The sequence below is a fragment of the Bufo bufo genome, chromosome 4 (assembly GCF_905171765.1).
Source record: "Bufo bufo chromosome 4, aBufBuf1.1, whole genome shotgun sequence".
NCBI lineage: Eukaryota > Metazoa > Chordata > Amphibia > Anura > Bufonidae > Bufo > Bufo bufo.
This window is the reverse complement of record NC_053392.1, coordinates 282,431,717-282,452,659: the sequence shown is the minus strand read 5'-3', so window position 1 is coordinate 282,452,659 and position 20,943 is coordinate 282,431,717. Positions and strand designations below refer to the sequence as shown.

The window sequence follows — 20,943 nt, the reverse complement described above, 5'->3', positions numbered from 1 at the left end:
TAGTATGCAATGAATGCAGCTGAAAGTGAAAGTAAAATCAGATTTTACCGCATTTATTCCCAACTCGATTTCTAACAGTGATATCTTCAGCTGATGTTCTGCTAATTCTGTCGTTTCGGTGTGCCAGCTTTCAAACAAGACCAGGCCCATATCTCTAGCTACTACCAATCAAGAGATTTGAGCAGCTAAAGCAGACATCCCCCATTCCCCTTTTGCTCGACTCCGGCAAAAATGTTAAGTACTTTTCCCACAGCCCGAGCTGAGCTCGGGCAAAACTGTGAGGTGGTTGAACTGTATTTTCTCAGTAGTGGTATTACTTTAGTAGATAAGTGACAGACCACTGATTTCAGCCTGACACTACTTTATGCTGCCTTTAGTGAGGTGACAGGTTCCCTTTAAGTGGTATCCAGGCAACTGCAGCCACACACTACAAATGGCAACATCCACAAGACGATAAACATAGATAGTGCCTTAAACCAAACCTGTCTAGTGATGTTTTCCGCCTTATCTGAGAGCACAATGTGAGAGCAGGATACAGCTTGTACTCTAAGAAAGCTAGAAATCTGCAGATTGTGATCATACCTCTCTGGCTCTTACGGTTTATGTACATGTTGTAGGTAAATGAACCATGGACCGAATACTTTGCTATGAATGCCATTAGTATGGTTTTGTTACCTTCCCCTAATGGGATCCATCCCATTTTGAAATGACCAATTAGCAGTAAAATTTCCAAAATGTTCAAATGATAATTATCCAGAAAAAGCATTATAAATAACATGTTCACTATCAACACTTTCATGTCTTTAAGGGCTTTGGCAACCCCAACACCCCCACCCTCCTGGGCAGACCTACAAAGGGAAGCCTACTTAACCTTCCCGGGGCTTCTTCGCTTTCTGGCCTTGACTGCCTCGCTTTGGTCCCCTCTGCTGTTAACTTCTGCTTGCATCATGTCAATTGGTCACGTGATACAAGGGGGGCAGGTCACCCCTACGGCCAGTGATTGGCTGCAGCAGTCTCAAAGCACATGTTACAGCAGGGTATCCAAGCGAGGCAGCCAAGGCAGGAGAATGAAGGAGCTGAGATTCAGCACCATGGAGCAGGTAAGTATGCTTCACTTTGCAGGTCTGTACATGCACAGTTACATATACAATTTCTCATGTTGATCATTTGCTCTAGGTTTTGAGATGAGTGAAGATGTAGGCTTTGTTGTTTTTTTCTCTCTGAACATATCTCTGAATTTAGTCTTTTGTGTGTTAACCTTACAATTTGTTTCCTTAGGCCACGGGTCTGTTCTGAATGAAGAGGGAGAGGTTGAGATGGATGCTATTATTATGGATGGCAAGGATTTAACCTCAGGAGCCGTATCTGCAGTCAAATGCATTGCTAACCCAATAAAGCTGGCCCGTCTTGTAATGGAAAAGGTATTTTAGTGAAGCTATCTGTGATGCATTGCCTCTATTCATTGGCATATAACCTCGTCAATCTAGTGTGACTAGAATTCTACACAATGTTGCAAAGAAAATGTGATAACAGGGTCAGTTCACACGGCTGATTTCTAACATACACGTGTAAAAAATCAGCGCCGAATGCAAGCAGATTTTTCTGCCTCAAAATTAGGCGCATTTATCGATGTGTATTTTTCTGCTTCCCATTAATTACCGTGGGAAAATAGGTTTGCTATATTGGCACGTATAACAGACTGCCTGTCAGTATGACAGGAATACTACAATGCAATACGTTCCTGTCACGGTGGGGAGTGGGGAAAACCCCCCACCGTACAATGTAACGGGATAAAGGGGAAGCAGCTAGGCCAGGACGCCGGAATCAGGGAGCAGGTCACCTCCTATTGCATCCCTAATCCTCACCCTAACTCTTCATCGTATGAGCGGACCTGGATGGTAGGACGGCTCATACCAGGATACCTATGGCCCTGAGTCGCCCTGATAATCCCTCACATAGGAGCAGGGGAGAGACGACCTGTTCTTCCCAGAAATGGATGAACAGGAGTCTCAAATGGCCTAGCAGCAGGTAAAAGAGAAGCCCATACACAGCTAGAGGATCGCCAGGTAAGAACAACAAGACTACTAACTTACCTGCCGAAGCCTCCACTACTGGGACCCGTGCATAAGTACAGGAGCCCGAACACACAGCAGGTCACAGTACAAACTACCACACAGGAATCCAGCATACCAACTCTGCCAGAGCCCCCCATGCTCACACAGTGCATGGCAGCCCCAAGCAGCGTTGCATACAGGCTTATGGTTCACCCCTCCGGGAAACCAGCCGCCTCGCGGAGGTAACACACACAAAGGGAAACGTTTTGCACACATGCAGGGACAAACACCAACAACATCCCAGACATGCAACAACAAACACAACGTACAACAAACCTCCAACTCAAACCTACACCATAAACAACACACCAGGAGGGGAAGGAAGACAAGGAGGAACCACACAGAAACTGAGAAGACCTTGATGACCACAAGGGTGGCCCTCACTGGACAGATGGTAAAGCCAGGAGCAGTGAACCACCAGCACACACCAAGCCTGGAGGAACAATGAGCTACAGGCATCCAGCAGAAGCTAAATAGCCCAAAGTGACCACACCCAATCAGGGGGTTAACCCTTACAGCACCAGAAAGGAGAAGGCTACAACTTAAAGGGGAAGTGCACACACCAGCCACCAAGTTGCCACCGGCAACAGCATGCTTGGCAACCATGTCACTGCACACACAGCAAAGGCCGTGACAGTTCCTGCCTTACAGTAATATAACAATACAATACAGTCGTCGGATAAAATGTTTCAAAATATTAAGAAAGTAAAAAAAAAAAAAATCCCCTTTAAAAGCTCTATAGTGTATAAAAAATACACATAATTGGCATTGCTACCTACCACCGTAAAGACCCAAGCAATAAAATTATCATGATATTCAGCCAACACAGTGAACATCATAGGAAAAAAACATCATCCACAAAAAACAAGCCATAACACAGTATGTTGATGGAAAAGTATAAAAGTGGCTCTCCCAGAATATGGCACCACAAGACAAAAAAAGATAACATATTGGTAACACTGATTATACTGACATGCAGAATAAAGTTCACATGTCATTTATGTTGCATAGTGAATGCCAGAAAGGCAAAACTGAATCAAAAAAATTGTGGAATTCCTGCAGTTTTTTCCTAAAAAAGGAAGCATGATTACCTGCTTCTTGCCCACTCGATTCTTGCTCTTTCGATCCACAGCTGTATTCAGCACTCTATGATCCTTGAGGCATGTCACTAATTTCAATCATTGACTGAAGCAGCAGAAATGACCAAGGAGTCCATGCTAGAAGTTTACAAGCAGTGTAAATCAGCAATAGGTTGTACGTTTATGCGCAAAAGTTGAAAAGCCTGTGAAAAACTTTCTACGTCCTGGCATAGAAGTCTAGAAGTCTTGATAGATTCACCCAAAATGTATTACAAATTAGTGTTGTTAAAGCAAATAGCATTTATCAGATATTTATCATTTATGTAGAGAAAGTTAATACAAGGCACTTGTCCATATTGCCTCCATTTTTTCATCACATTATACACTGCTCATATACAGGGGTTACGGCCATCGCTGCAGCACAGATACGAGGTGGCTGGGATGGGAACTCCTGACCACCACAGAAGCCAGCGCCCTTTTCTATAGTGTGCATGCATTGCCACCGCTGCAATCCTTAGATGTTGATACCAAACAAAAGAAGCAGCACTCTAATGTGGGAAAAAAAAGAAAATAAACTGGTGCTAGCAGAAAGATGAACCGGAAAGTCCAAATCCAATTTCGTCAAAGAATTTCCGCAGCACTCCAAGAGTAAAATTTATAGAAAAGGGAATTTATTGACCCATGTGCAAAAAAACACAAGGTTTCAGTTTTATCACAAATATATAGGGTGTTACAAAAAGATGGACCTGACTTGACATCGCCATATCCCTGCAACCACAGACTGCCATTCGCAAGAGGGTGATTTAGCAACACAAGGCGTTTAGAGTTCTACAGTTGAGCATTACTGAATTCACTATTGCAGTGCAGAGTGCGTATCAACAGCATTTGGCATTGATCCACTAATGAGCATTCTTCGTTGGTACCAACATACACCATACACATTTCACTCACACTACCATGATTACCCAAATACTTCAATAGTTACCTGCTTTTTTTTGCAGGTAATACACTGGACCTTGATAGCATCAGGCCCAATGCTCAGTTAGACTCCTCCCACATGCCATGTTAAGCTCTACCCATTTTTCCCGCTGAGCCAGGCAAGTTCAACCTAGCGCTACAGCAGGGGATCATTGTATGCGTTTAGTGGTCTCTGACTGGGATGGGGCCCTCTACCCTCTGGGCTGAACCTGCTGCACAGGCATTATGCCCGCCCTCAGCAGCCACAGACATTACCCGTAGGATACCAGCACCGTACATGTACGATGCTAGAAACTGGGACATAAATCCCAGCGTCGTACAGCTACGGCGCTCTGATCGGGCGGATGCAGGAGCTGCAGGGTTCCAGCAGTCACTGATAGCCGGACCCCTGCTGTATGCGCCGGCATTGGTGAAAACACCGATGCTGGCGCATTAACCCTTGTACTGCCGCGGTTAACGCTGATCGCGGCATGTGCGGTATCCTGCTGGGTACGGGGTGTCCAAAACAGCCATTTTTCACCTTGCCTCACAAAAAGTGTAATACCAAGTGATCAAAAAGTCTTATGTATCCCAAAATGGTACCAATCAAACAGTCATCTCATCCCGCAAACAATTAGCCCCCACATAAGACAATCACTTAATAAATAAAAACCAATGGCAGCCATAAACCTATCCATCAAAATCTACGCTGCAAAAGCCATATGGAGCTCCTTCCGTATTGAGTCCTGCCATGTGCTCCCACAGCAGTTTACCACCACATATAGGGTGTTGACATATTCAGGAGTAAATGGGTAACAAATTTTGGGTGCTTTTTCTCCTGTTACCCCTTGTGAAAATGAAAAATTTGGGGCTAAAGCAACATTTTATTGGAAGTAACAAAACTTCATTTTTACAGCCAAGTGTTTCCAAATCCCGTAAAATGCTTAGGGGGTCAAAGTGCTCAGTACCCCCTTAATATATTCTTTAAGGGGTGTAGTTTCCAAAATGGAGTCACTTTTTGAGTTTCCACTGTAGGGGTATGTCATTCTAGTGAAATCCGCCTCCAAAATCCATATGGCGCTCGTTTCCTTCTGACCACTGCCACGTGCTTGTAGAGCAGTTTACCACCACATATGGGGTATTTCTGTAAACTGCAGAATCAGAGTAATATATATTAAGGTTTATATTGCTGTTAAACCTTGCTGTGTTCCAATAAAAAAATTGATTAACATAAAAAATCTACCAAAAAAGTGAAATTTAGAAATTTCACCTCCATTTTCCTTTAATTCTTGTGGAACACCTCATGGGTTAACAAAGTTTGTAACATCAGTTTTGAATAACTTGAGGGGTTTCTAAAATGGGGTCATTTATGGGTGGTTTCCATTACATAAAACCCTCAAAATCACTTTATAACTGAATTGGTGCTTAAAAAAATTGATTTGGAAATTTTGTTGAAAATTTGAAAAACAGCTTCTAAACTTCTAAGCCTTCTAACGTCCTAAAGAAATTAAATGACATTTACAAAATTATGCCAACATAAAGGAGACATATGGGAAATGTTGATTGATAACCATTTTATGAGGTATTACTATCTGTCTTAAAAGTTGAGAAATTCAAATTTAGAAAATTGTGAAATTTGGTAAATTTTGGATTATTTTATAAATAAAGGTGAAATATATCGACTCAAATTTACCACTGTCATGAAGTACAATGTGTCACGAGAAAACAATCTCAGAATGACTTGGATAAGTAAATGCGTTCCAAAGTTATTACCACATAAAGTGACATGTCAGATTTGCAAAAATCCGCCTGGGATTTAAGGTGAAAAGTGGCCCGGTACTGAAAGGGTTAAGAAGTCTATACTTCCGGATCTGAGAGCTGAATACTCTGTATTGTACGGTGCAGTTATGGAAGGTAAAATGAACATCCGTCTGGTCTGTAAATGAGATGTAGGAGCCGTTTCTATAATAGTAGCTGAAGGCCTGCTAGCAAAGGTCCATAAATGACATGGTAAAGCTTAATAAATGTCCGTGTCAATTTGAAATGACACTTCACATTCACTAAGAGAGTGCTGTGAGAAATAGACTTACAAATTTAGTTTGAAGTGAAATTGCAGATTGGTCCAAAGCTACTTAGCGTCTGTTCACTGTAGTAGAAGCAGATTTTCACTTCTGCGTTGGACAGCTACTTGATATATTGCCTGTTTTCACCGAGAATGTGCTGAACACCTGTACAAACATTACAAGTCACAATCAGTAAATGAACACTTCATCTGTCAGATCATTATTCAGCATCCATCTGTGTTACCTGTAAATGTATCTGATCTCTCTGTAATGCCACTTCCAGGAAATGTGAACACAGCACTTGCTAAGCTCCCACTCCAGATGTACCCCATCCCCTTCCCAATATATACAGTGCTTTACAAAAGTATTCACCCCTTGACTTTTTTGCTTATTTTGGTGCCTCACGACCTGGAATTAACCTGGATTATTTGAGGATTTGCATCATTTAATATACAGAACATGCCCACAACTTTGAAGATGTTTTTTTTTTTTTTTTATTGTGAAGCAAACAACATATAGGACAAAATAACAGAAAAAGTCAATGTGCATAACTATTCACCCCCCTAAAGTCAATACTTTGTAGAGCCACCTTTTGCGGCAATCGCAGCTCCATGTCGCTTTGGATAAGTCTCAATGAGCTTGCCACATCTTACCACTGGGATTTTTGCCCATTCCTCCTTACAAAACTGCTCCAGCTCCTTCAAGTTGGATGGTTTGCGCTTGTGAACAGCAATCTTTAAGTTTGACCACAGATTTTCTATTGGATTACGATCTGGTCTTTGACTAGGCCATTCCAACACATTTACATGTTTCCCCTTAAACCACTCAAGTGTTGCTTTAGCAGTGTGTTTGGGGTCATTGTCCTGCTGGAAGGGGAACCTCCGTCCTAGCCTCAGGTCACGCACAGAGTGGTACAGGTTTTGCTCAAGAATACCCGTGTATTTAGCACCATTCATCTTTGCCTCAACTCTGACCAGTTTCCCAGTCCCGGCTGCTGAAAACATCCCCACAGCATGATGCTGCCACCACCATGTTTCACTGTGGGGATGGTGTTCTTTGGGTGATGTGATGTGTTGGGCTTGCGCCAGACATAGCGTTTTCTTTGATGGCCGAAAAGTAAATTTTTTGTCTCATCAGACCACAGCACCTTCCTCCATACATTTTTGGGAGTCTCCCACACACCTTTTCGCAAACTCACAACGTGCCTTTTTGATTTTAGCTGAAAGTAATGGCTTTCTTCTGGCCACTCAGCCATAAAGACCATCTCTATAGAGTGTACGGCTTGTTGTCGTCCTATGTACAGATACTCCAATCTCTGCTGTGGAACTCTGCAGCTCCTCCAGGGTTACCTTAGGTCTCTGTGCTGCCTCTCTGATTAATGCCCTCCTTGCCCGGTCCGTGAGTTTTGGTCTCTTGGCAGGTTTGCTGTTGTGCCATGTTCTTTCCATTTGGTTATGATAGGCTTGATGGTGCTCCTGGGGATCATCAAAGATTTGGCTATTTTTTTTATAACCTAACCCTGACTTGTACTTCTCAACAACATTGTCCCTTACTTGTTTGGAGAGTTCCTTGGTCTTCATGGCAGTGTTTAGTTAGTGATGCCTCTTGCTTAGGTGTTGCAGCCTTTGGGGCCTTTCAAAATAGGTGTGTATATGTAATGACAGATCATGTGACACTTAGATTGCACACAGGTGGACATCATTTCACTAATTATGTGACTTCTGAAGGTAATTGGCTGCACCAGAGCTTTTTATGGGCTTCCTAACAAAGGGGGTGAATACATAAGCACAAGCCAATTTTCTGTCTTCTATTTCTAAACCATAGTTTATTTTGTATATTTATCTCATTTAACTTCACCAACTTAGACTATTGTGTTCTGATCCATCACATAAAATTCAGATTAACAAAACACTGAATTTAAAGAGGACCTTTCATCGGTCCAAACATTGTGAACTAAGTATCATGACATATACAGCGGCACCCAGGGATCTCACTGCACTTACTATTATACCTGGGTGCCGCTCCGCTCTCCCGTTATGTCCTCCGGTATGTTCGGGGACTTGGTTATAGTAGGAGGAGACTGCCCTTGTTCTGCGATTGGCCAGCGCTACAGCCTAGAAGAAGGAGATGCCCAGCAGAACAAGGGCAGACTCCGCCTACTATAACCAAGTCCCCTAAATCTCCGCCTACTATAACCAAGTCCCCGAACATACTGGAGGACATAACGGGAGAACGGAGCAGCGCCCAGGGATAATAGTAAGTGCAGTGAGATCCCTGGGTGCCGCTGTATATGTCATGATACTTAGTTCACAATGTTTGGACCGATGAAAGGTTGTCACGGCGGACAGGATACAAGATGCACAGAATATAAACAAAGTGTCTAGGCAAGAAGCTGGGGATGAAGGTCACCTCCTGACAAATCCCTACCAGCTCTCCCTAGACTTCTATGCCCACGTTCAGACCCTTATGGTGGGAATGACCGTGTCCCCGTGCCTAGGCTGAAGATACCCTAAAATCCCTACGATGGTGAAAGGGGGAAAGAGGCAGCCTGCTCCCTCAGGACCTGGAGGGGGCAGGCGTCTCTCTAACAGCCTAGACAGACAACCACAAGAAAGCAACACCAACTTATTTTTTACTGAGCAGGAACAGCAAATCCTTCCCTCCTTCCTTCCTTCTTCTGAGCCAGACAAAAGCTATAACCCGCACAGGACACTGGGAGTGGGAGTAATTTAAACTCAAACCAACGACCCCACCCAGTGCACCTGAAGGAGGCGGAAATAGCTTAACTCCAAACAAAAACAAAAGGCTACACACGTGCTGCTAATCTGGCAGACCTCCGCACATAGCCTGAGCAGGGCATGACAAAGGTATTTTGAATGCCGGATCCGGCACTAATACATTCCTATGCAGAAAAATGCCAGATTCTGGCAAGTCCTTCAGTTTTTTTCGCCGGAGATAAAACCGCAGCATGCTGCTGTTTTATCTTTTGCCTGCTCAGTCAAAATGACTGAACTGAAGACATCCTGATGCATCCTGAACGGATTGCTCTCCATTCAGAATGCATGGGGATAAAACTAATCAGTTCTTTTCTGGTATAGAACCCCTGTGACGGAACTCTATGCTGGAAAAGAAAAACGCTAGTGTGAAAGTACCCTAAAATATTAAGTTTAAATCCCCCCCTTTCCCAATTTTACATATAAAATATATAAACAATAAATAAATAAACATATTACATAGCGCTGCGTCCGAAAAGTCGAAACTATAAAATTATTAAAAAATATCTCCTATGCGGTGAGCGCCGTAACAGAAATAAATAAATAAAAACCATGCGATTCGCCATTTTTTAGTCACCTTGTCACCCCAAAAAATAGGATAGGACTGTTCTATTATGGGCCGACTGTTTCATAACATGCGAAATGAACGCGGCTTTTTTTGGTGGTTTTTTTTTCCGCGTGGTATTGAGTATCGCAATACTTTTTTAAGGTGACGAAAGCAAATCAAAATTTTGGTATCGAAACAACCCTACGCCGATCTGATCGGCGTAGCGTTGTCACGATACCAAAATTTGGATTTGCTTTCGATTTGGCGACTAAAAATTTAATTTGGCTCCTAAATTTTTCAGTTCAGGAGCCAATGGCTACTAGGTATTTTTTTTAGTCTGGAGCACTGTATCATGGATGCACCACAGACTGTCCAGGAATTGACAGTCATGAACCCTGACGCACATGCAGTGGTGTGCACCTCTTTTTATTTGGTCATAATTTTTATATGTTACATACAGCTATGCTCAATATAAAAAAATAGGGATCTTTGTAAGTGATTACCATTGCATTACATATACTTTACTAGTCCTGAGTCACAGGACAGAAAGTTGTCCGCACTGTAGAAAAAAAATCTGCAAGAATAAGTAGCATGCTACTTGTTCGTGCAGATCTTGAATGGAAAAGCTGACTGATTTAGCCCCTTCACATTGAAGCCCAGCCTACTGAGCACTTGTGGGAGCAGCATCTAGCAGAATAAGGCCTCTTGCACACGACCATATGTATTTTGCGGTCTGCAAAAAAACGATCCGCAAAAAATACGGATGACATCAATGTGCATTCTGTATTTTGCAGAAACGTACAGCTGGCCCCTAATAGAACAGTACTATCCTTGTCCGTAATGCGGACAATAATAGGACATGTTCTATCCTTTTGTGGAACGGAAATACGAAAACGGATTGCACACGGAGTACCTTCCTTGAACGGAAAAGGAATGAAAATACGTTCGTATGCAAGAGGCCTAAAAGTTAATATTCACACCACTCCTGATAAAGGCTGCACAAAAGGTTTGTTTGTCCCGTTCTCCCTGACCCCTACTTAGCAGTGTAATCAGTTTTTCATGGGTCAAAATTGCTGACACACTGCTTTTAACCCCTTAGGCTCCATTCACACATCCGTGGTGTGTTGCGGACCCGCAAATTGCAGATCCGCAACACACCCGGCCGGCAACCCTATAGAAATGCCTATTCTTGTCCGCAGCTGCGGACAAGAATAGGACATGTTCTATCTTTTGCGGAGCTGCGGACCGGAAGATCGGGGGCGCGCTCCGCAAATGCGGATGCGGACAGCACACACTGTGCTGTCCGCATCCATTCCGTCCCCATAGAGAATGATTGGGTCCGCACCCGTTCCGTAAAATTGCGGAACGAATGCGGACCCATTTGCAGACGTGTGAATGGAGCCTTAGTAACCAGTCTTATTTTAGTATTAGGACCCACATATACCATATGAATTAACTTTTATTAACTCTTTATGGGAGGAATAGAAAGTAACAGGCATTCCGCCATTGAATGAGTTTTTTTAATTTTGTGCTGCTCTTAATTGTGCAGCATACTTTTATCCTATGGATCTATATTGACTGTGGCATCTAGGTGGTTAAATATACAGGATGGGTGTTATCTCTGATCCCAGCCATTACAGCAGGAGCACAGCGGTCATTCAGTGCTGGTCTCCAGCTGTTATTGTGTGGGACGGCTCCTGTGTCCGCACAATCAACCTGACATAACTTTTTTTCTTTTGTTCACTTGCTTCCTAAATGCAACTTTAAAAATGCAGATGGAGCAGTTTCTTACTTGACTCTGATAACTTTCTGCAATGTGATCAAAACTAAAAACTTAAATAAAAGTTTCTTGCAACTGTTTATTTAAAGCTACATTCACACAGCCGTATCCATTTTGCGGAAAAATGCAGCACCAATGACAAAAGGGCTATTCTTGTCTGCGAGAACCGGAAGAATTGCAGAAGAAAAGGGAACTAAAATCCAGGCGCTATCCCCAGAAAACTTCTAGACAGGTCCATGTAAAATGGAATTCCTTTATTTGATCGTCAACACGTTTCAAGGGCAAAAAGCCCTCTTCATCTAGCACATTCATATTAAAAAAGGACAAGCATGGGACCATCTATTATTTGCAGCATGACCACACGGTTGTGTGATCCCCAAAAATTGCGGCTCGAGCGTGGACCGAAAATATGGTTGTGTGAATGAGGCCTTAGGCTGAGTTCACACGGGCGAGATTTCCGCGTAGGTGCAATGCGTGAGTTGAACGCATTGCACCCGCACTGAATCCGGACCCATTCATTTCTATGGGGCTGTGCACATGAGCTGTGATTTTCACGCATCACTTATGCGTTGCGTGAAAATCGCAGCATGCTCTATATTGTGCGTTTATCACGCAACGCAGGCCCCATAGAAGTGAATGGGGCTGAGTGAAAATCGCAAGCATCCGCAAGCAAGTGTGGATGCGGTGCGATTTTCATGCACGGTTGCTAGGAGACGATCGGGATGGAGACCCGATCATTATTATTTTCCCTTATAACATGGTTATAAGGGAAAATAATAGCATTCTGAATACAGAATGCATAGTAAAATAGCGCTGGAGGGGTTAAAAAAATTAATAATTTTTTTTAAACTCACCTTAATCCACTTGCTCGCGCAGCCCGGCATCTCTTCTGTCTTCTTCTTTGCTGTGTACAGGAAAAGGACCTGTGGTGACGTCACTTCGGTCATCACATGGTCCATCACATGATCTTTTACCATGGTGATGGATCATGTGATGACCGGAGTGACGTCACCACAGGTCCTTTTCCTGTACACAGCAAAGAAGAAGACAGAAGAGATGCCGGCTGCGCAAGCAAGTGGATTAAGGTGAGTTAAATTATTTTTTCTTTTTTTTTAACCCCTCCAGCGCTATTGTACTATGCATTCTGTATTCAGAATGCTATTATTTTCCCTTACAACCATGTTAGAAGGGAAAATAATACAATCTACACAACCCCGATCCCAAACCCGAACTTCTGTGAAGAAGTTCGGGTTTGGGTACCAAACATGCCGATTTTTCTCACGCACGTGCAAAACGCATTACAATGTTTTGCACTCGCACGGAAAAATCGTGCATGTTCCCGCAACGCACCCGCACCTTTTCCCGCAACGCCCGTGTGAACCCAGCCTTAGTGGCAAGCTACATCTACAGAGTGTGTGCAAGTCTTTTATCCTAGTTGCTTCTGACATAGATCAGACAGAAAAACATTGCATTAGTGGGGAGGTGGTTGCACATGGCAGATCAGATTGGGGAGAATGCATTCAAGTTATCAAGGGACAATTACACAGGTTATATATACATAGGTATGAAAGCATACAAAGGAATCAGTGGTAAAGACGAGGTAAATCACATCAGTTGTATGCAGAGAAAGGAGAAAACATGCCAGACTGCAGAAGCATGGGGCGACACTCCTCAGCATCAGTGACTGTCAGCACAAGTGAAAGGAGATTCCTCATGAGCTGTAGAAGGGGAAATCAGTACAGTAAGGCCCCTTTCACACGGGCGAGTTTTCTGCGCGGGTGCAATGCGTGCAGGGCCGCGGTTCTAGGTGAAATGGGGTCCTGGGGCGAAAAACAATAAGGCCCCCCCCCCCATGACACTTGATGACTTTTACAGAAGAAACTGTATATTGTGTGGCACAGTGTATGCTATATGTGTATAACAAACATATTTCATATGAAAACTTACATTTACTTGGCTTGACCCTTGGGGATCTCGGACACCACTTCCACACTTTGGCCGCGGGCTCGGTGGAGCTGATGTTGTGTTTTATCCTAATGAGAAAGATTTCATAATAAGGATTTGGAGAAGAGGCAGAGAGAGAGCAGAGCAGGGAGAGGATGGTGCTAATAAGGGGGTCATACCATGGGGGAGTAATAAAACCCACTATAATGCCCCCCAGTAGAAATAATTCACCTTATAATGTGACAGTGCAAAAAATACCCCCTTATATTGCTCCCAGTTGCGCTAATGTCCCCATAGTGCCCCCATAATGTGCAAGTATAAAATACCCCTATATAGTGCCCCCAGTAAATGCCCCCAGAGTGCTCCTCTCCCCCCTTCCTCCTAGTGCCCCCATAATGTACCAGTATAAAATGCCCCATATATAGTGCCCCAGTAGATGCCCTCAGTGTCCCCCATAATTTGTAAGTATAAAATACCCCTTCTCAGTGCCCCCGTAGATGACCCCATAGTACTCCTCTCCCACCTTGCCCATAGTACCCACCATAATGTGTCCCAGTATAAAATGCCCCTATACAGAGCCCCCATATAAAATAACCGTTCTTTGTGGCCTCAGTAGATGCCCCTATAGTGCCCACCAATAATGTGTCATTAATAAGTGCCCGTAATAAGTGCCCCCAATAATGTGCCAGTAATAAGTGCCCCCAATAATGTGCCAGTAATAAGTGCCCCCATAGATGTCCCCCAATAATGTGCCAGTAAAATGTGCCCTCATAGATGCCCCCCAATCATGTGCCAGTAATAAGAGCCCCCCCAGCATCATGTGTCAGTAACAAGAGCCCCCCCATATCATGTGCCAGTAGCCAGAGGACCCCCTCTATCATGTGCCAGTAGCCAGAGCCCCCACCTATATCATGTGCCAGTAGCCAGAGCCCCCCCTATATCATGTGCCAGTAGCCAGAGCCCCCCCATATCATGTGCCAGTAGCCAAAGCCCCCCTATATCATGTGCCAGTAGCCAGAGCCCCCCTATATCATGTGCCAGTAGCCAGAGCCCCCCCTATATCATGTGCCAGTAGCCAGAGCCCCCCCTATATCATGTGCCAGTAGTCAGAGCCCCCCCTATATCATGTGCCAGTAGCCAGAGCCCCCCTATATCATGTGCCAGTAGTCAGAGCCCCCCCTATATCATGTGCCAGTAGCCAGAGCCCCTCCTATATCATGTGCCAGTAGTCAGAGCCCCCCCTATCATGTGCCAGTAGCCAGAGCCCCCCCCCTATCATGTGCCAGTAGCCAGAGCCCCCCCATCATGTGCCAGTAGCCAGAGCCCCCCCATATCATGTGCCAGTAGCCAGAACCCCCCCATCATGTGCCAGTAGCCATAGGCCCCCCTATCATGTGCCAGTAGCCATAGCCCCCCATCATGTGCCAGTAGCCAGATCCCCCATCATGTGCCAGTAGCCTGAGCCCCCCCTATCAACATGTGCCAGTAGCCAGAGCCCCCCATCATGTGCCAGTAGCCAGAGCCCCCCATCATGTGCCAGTAGCCAGAGCCCCCCATCATGTACCAGTAGCCAGAGCCCCCCATCATGTGCCAGTAGCCACCAGTATTGTACACAATTTCACAAAAGAAAAAAACACTTATACTTACCTCCATGTCAGCGATGCAATGCAGGCCTCTTCCGGCCTGTGTGCCGCGCTGCCTGCACCGGCCTCTGCCTCCTCTCCCTCCCCTGCCCTGCTGCACAGCCATCTGTATCGCTGTCCTGAGGACGGCGATACAGATGACTATGGAGATGAGCGCTTCCACAGTGGAAGCGCTCATCTCCGTGTGACTGTCTGCCGCTGCCCTCACGAAAATATAGTTAGTTGCGGGCTGGCCCCTAAGGACTCGGGGGCCCGGGGGCAATTGCCCCCCTTGCCTTAATGGAAGCGCCGGCCCTGAATGCGTGAGGTGAATGCATTGCACCCGCGCTGAATCCGGACCCATTCATTTCTATGGGGCTGTGCACATGATATCACTTGTGCGTTGCGTGAAAATTACAGCATGCTCTATATTGTGCGTTTTTCACGCAACGCAGGCCCCATAGAAGTGAATGGGGCTGCGTGAAAATCGCAAGCAAGTGCGGATGCGGTGCGATTTTCACGCATGTTTGTTTTTGCGGCTCAGGTGCCGACCCATTTACTTCAATGGGGCCGCAAAAGATGCGGACAGCACTCCGTGTGCTGTCCGCATCTGTTGCACCGTTCCGGAGCCCCGCAAAAAAAAATATAGCATGTCCTATTGTCCGTTTTTTGTAGCCTTAGTCTGAAACTAATATGCAAATTGCATATCAGTGGGTCTAAAAATGAGTGAAGACATAAAGATTGCTGACAGAAACTTAGTACAGGATAGTAGTACATGCTGTACTAGCACTGACAGCACAGGGGCAGGATTCTCTGAAGTGTGAATAAGTCCTAACATATGTAAGGACTTTTTCCATGTCAAAGGTGTCCATCATCTTTAAAAGGGTTGTCCGCTTTTGTAACATTGATGACATACCCTCAGGACTGCCAGCACCGCTGATGATCAGCTGTTTGAAGAGAAAGCTCACTGTTTTCCTGCTCGCCGTCGACATTGCAGTGGCGAGCAGATGTAATTGCAGTGGCGAGCAGATGTAATTACAGCCCGGCTTCATATTCAAGTTCTCTTCAGGCGGCATTCTCCTCGAAAAGCTGATCCTGAGGATAGGTCATCAGTATTACAAAAGCAGACAACCCCTTTAAGTCTTCACTCACATGAGCATTCATATAGCATCATTTTACATTCTGTTTTCTTTACAGAAGGCAAAATGGATTCCAGCTAAATCCATTCAGTACAAAGCAGTGATGTCTAAATGCTATTTCTACTTTTTTCACCATTTTGAGTTACAAAATAGTTTTAACAATTCACCTTCTTTATTGTGAACTGTAATTGCTTATATAAGGCTCATTACAAATGCCCCAGTCTGGTATACAATGCTAAAATAAAATGGTGTGTATATATGTGCAACAATTTATTTGGCTTTATTTTTTAGACAGATCACATGCTTCTGACTTGTAAGGGGGCATCTCTGTTTGCTAAGGCACAAGGCATCCCTGAAGTTTCCAATGAACAACTCATCACTGACCGTTCAAGAGAGAGATGGAAGAAGAATCTGAAACCTGGATCAAACCCAGTGGCCGATCAATTGTGAGCGTAACCTGTGTTTTTAATACCAACCAGGGTTCCTAAGATCATTGGGGTTCCCTGAGCCCTTATCACGGGTTCTCCAAATAGATAAACAGGAGTCACTTTTACTGTACAGAAGGGAAACTGATTTCAGCCTGCCCAAAGACGCTTGGCAAAATGGCTAACAAATCTCAGATAGCTTTGAACACGAATTATAGAATGTTTTACCTACCTCTACACTAAGCTTCTTTGGCTTAGTTTCCACGTTCAGGTTGTAGGATGCATTTTTTTAGAGGGGTTGTCAAGCTTTAAATACCGATGACCAATCCTTTGGACAAGCCAACAGTATGAGATTGTGGGGACTCACTTTCTGCAGCCACCGGTTTGGGAAACATCAGTGGATGGAGCCAGGAGCAGATGGCTCTCTCCTATGTGGAGGAAAGAGCGTGATAAGGAGAGAGCGTGATACCAAGAACAGCCGCTATACAATGTACGGCGCTGTGCTTAGCAAGCATACAGAAGGCTGCGGCGCTCACAGGAGCACCGCTGCCTTCTCAGACAGCTGATCGGCTGAGGATAGGTCATCAGTATTGGAAACTGGACAACCCCTTTAATTCTGCAAGTTTCAGTGGATAGATCACAGCCTGTTACTCTCTCCTTCCTTAACAGCCTTCCAGCGACATGGGTTACTATAAAATAAGGGACCTTTTCTTCAAGCAGTGACCTTTCTTACCAGTGATAGAAGATATGTGCTCTCTTATTGTCATATTTAGGGCTCGTTGACACGACCGTTGGTGTCCCGTTCCCGTATTGCGGACCGCATTTTCGGATCCACAATACATGAGCACCGTTCCGTTGTCATTCCGCATCACGGATGCGGACCTATTTATTTCAATGGGTCCGCAAATCCGGAGATGCGGAACGGAAGCACGGAACGGAACACTACGGAAGCACTACGGAGTGCTTTCTGGGGTTTCGTTTCGTGCCTCCTCACCGCAAAAAAATAGAACTTGGTGTATCTTTTTGCGGAACGGAGGGTTCCGGACCCATTCAAGTGAATGGGTCTGCGATCCCCATGCGCCTGCCCCACAGAAGGTGCCCGTGCAATGCGGACAGCAATTTGCGGTCCAAAGCACGGGCACGAACAAGCCCTTAGGGAGAGTTTTTTTTTTCCTAAGGCCACTTTCACATGATCAGTATTTTTCATTAGTTCTTGGAAGCCAAAACTAGGAATGGGTTCAAAACATGAAAGAAGCACAAATCTTTTAATTTTACTTTTTCTCTGCAGTTTTCACTTTTGGTTTTAGATGACAAAAACCTCATGCACACGACCGTTGTTTGGGTCCGCATCCGAGCCCCCGTTTTGGCAGCTCGGATGCGGACCTATTCACTTCAATGGGGCCGCAAAAGATGCGGACAGCACTCCGTGTGCTGTCCGCATCCGTGGCTCTGTTCCGCGGCCCCGTTAAAAAAATATAACATGTCCTATTCTTGTCCGCGCTTTGTGGACAAGAATAGGCATTTATATTGCGGGCGCTCGTTCCGTTCTGAGGAGAAATACTGCCCAAAAAAAGTGGCCTAAAAGACTGAGAAGAAGGGCAGTTACACATTTAATCACCTCCTGCACTTGATTAGGCCACCGACTGACTCTGTGACTTGAGTTTTACTGGTATCTAGGGGAGATGGGGGAGATTTTGTTCTTTTTAATTCTGGTGAATGTGGAGAAATATGTGCATATAGACATAAGTAGCAATTATGAACGCTACGCATCTTGAACTTTATTTTAGGAGATTTTGTGCACTTTCGACTCTGCTCGAGTCAGCCTTTTAACCACTACCATGATTTTTTTTATTTTTTTTTACAAGACATTACACTTTTTGCCAAAATGGTAACGTTTAAAGTGCTTTTCACAACATGGCAGGTAAAACATATATGGGTAAGAAAGTGTAATATGATTTATTTTACTTTATAATTCAGGTTCTATGGTATCATGTGTATGCCAAAAATGGGGAAATTGTTTTGGCAGAAAAAGGGTTAAACTACATTGTCAGTCTGTAATTTTCAGCCCCTGTTTTTCCTGACATTTTACAGTGTCCGTATTATATAGCAAAAATAGTTTCTAAAAGCAAAACGGTTAGTAACTCCTGTCATGTATGTTCTGTACGATTACTGGAGGTTTGCATCTCGGTAGTGACTACACGTCATCTGAAATCACTTGCAGTCTTCCATTTTAATATCCACTTTGTAGGTAAATTATACCTTCTTTACCCTAATTGCTTGACTGACCTGGAATACTTCTTTATTGATAGAGGTCTGGGAACTGTTGGTGCTGTTGCCATTGATAGTCAAGGTAACGTGGCCTGTGCAACTTCTACTGGTGGAATAACGAATAAAATGGTTGGACGTGTTGGTGATACATCCTGTATAGGTAAGAGAGAACCTACCAGCTAAGGCTCTGTTTCCAAACCAAACACGTCATTGTGTCGCCTCCATTAAAACACATTCGACTCAAACACGCAGACCTGCAAATGCGCAGATGTCAGGTCCGCTGTGTTTCATTGGTGAAGGTATTGTTAAAGCAGCCCTAAATTAGGGCATTTTAGATACACTCTGGTGTTCCAGATCAATGTACCCCCCCCAGGGGTTAATATCAAGCGTGGCTGAGAGACTGAACACTGACACAGAAGTTGGTCAAAGCAATCTCTAACTTTATTTAAATCAGGTAAGCCGTATTATACATCTTCAGAAGAGGGCAGTCCTCACTGAGGCTTAAACATTGTTTCATTGGTCAAAAAGGAAGAAGAGATAAGAGAGAGGAGATTATAAACCTGCATTTGCGCAGTGAATACCACTTTGGAATGTGAACTAATGTAAACATCTCGTTACCATCGCCATTTGTTAATGGCGGACAATCTAACAATAATACTGCATACGTCATATGTGACACTTCAAAGAGGTGCTTATCTATAGGCAGTGAATAATATATATCATCAAGCCATATGATTGGCTTACGCATCTCCACCATACTCTATGGGACACCTGCAAGAAGATGAGAAATCAGACACTGCCCGCAGCCCTTTGCCCCCCCCTCTCTCTCCTCTCGAGCCTTGAAACAAAGAGAGGGGTGGGGGGGGAGGCACTTGGAAAAGAAAAAGTTTAACTCATTACAGTCCTAGATATACAAAACATAGAATAAAATTCACACATCTTTAACAGTCCCCCCTTGAATTTCATTCTCTCCCTAAACCTAACCATCTGTCCCAATGCTCCGCCTCCTTTTCGCCAGCTTCCACGACAAGTCATTCCTAGCGAACAACCTCCCGTGACACTGGATTTGAGCACGGGGAAGTCAGATGATCTTTCCCTAACTGGCGTTGACATTATATGGGGGGACTGGAGGTCATCAATGCTTCTGATTTTCTGGATCGATGTTTTCATACAATTTTTCATATTCTTTTGAGTCATGATCAACAGTCACACAAGGGAAAACCAGTCTCAACACTTCCTTGAAATCAATCCAATTATGCTTTTCTTTGTGCTTCACTGTGCTTGTGGTCAACAACCAGGGACCATCAAACCAGGGTTTTTGGACTTTTCTAATGTGTCTTTTTCTACCACCCAATCTCCAGACACAAGTGGGTGGGTTCCTGGTACTTTATCAAAACCTGGAAGTGAAGCAAAAACTCGAAAATGTACTTTAGTCAAATGCTTGTACAAAACTGATCACATAATCTGTCAGACAACCATGTTGCATCTGAAGCTGCTGTGGGAAATACAATCCTATCCTAGGGCCTGACCCAAAAAGGACCTTATAGGGACAAAGGCCTGTCTCACGGTTAGGCGTATACCTTACTAAAAGAGGGCTACCAGCAGGCAATCTAAGGCTTTTGAATCTTTAACTTAGTGTCCCGTTCAGTTCCTTTTCCCTACTCTACTGCTGCTTTGTGGATGGTACGAAGCATGTAAGGCCTGTCCTACACCCAAAACCTTCATCATCTCCTGCATCACTTCACCTGTGAAGTGAACACCTGTGTCACTTTCAATGATCTAAGGTACCCCATACCTGCACACAACTTCGGCCATCATCTTTTTTACTTCTTTGGGTACGGTTTTGGCCATCCTGAAAACAAGTCACATATCAATACATACTCATACATGCCCACCTTGTGTAGTTGAAGGTAGTCTGTAAATGTTGAAACAAATGCAAAAAGCAAGACGTGTTTCTTGGGTACCTTAACCACCGTGTCCACGTTGTTCTGGACACAAACCATTTATCCTTGAGTATGTCTGACTGTTACAGTGCTGAACCCTGGGGCGTACCATATGCTACGTACTAAATCACACATAGCAGTTTTTGTCTGGTGCGTCACTCCATGGTTTGCCTGTGCCATCGTGGATTAGAGGGACCTGGGAAGGTAAAGTTTCCCTTCTTATTTGTAGTCCCCCCTTTTCCATCCACCAGTCCCTTTCCTCCTTCCCCATCTGGTTCTGTAAGGTCT

At 44.3% G+C, this 20,943-nt stretch overlaps 1 protein-coding gene across 2 annotated transcripts in view; it reads left to right on the top strand.

The window, feature by feature from the left end:
- The window catches only part of ASRGL1 (asparaginase and isoaspartyl peptidase 1), a 72,799-nt gene that overhangs the window by 28,179 nt on the left and 23,677 nt on the right, over nucleotides 1–20,943 (top strand). For both annotated transcript variants that reach the window (XM_040428643.1, XM_040428644.1), the window contains exons 3-5: nucleotides 1,279–1,421; nucleotides 16,311–16,465; nucleotides 18,754–18,872. In XM_040428643.1, coding sequence (XP_040284577.1) covers nucleotides 1,279–1,421; nucleotides 16,311–16,465; nucleotides 18,754–18,872 — 417 coding nt within the window. The remainder of the gene's footprint in view (nucleotides 1–1,278; nucleotides 1,422–16,310; nucleotides 16,466–18,753; nucleotides 18,873–20,943) is intronic.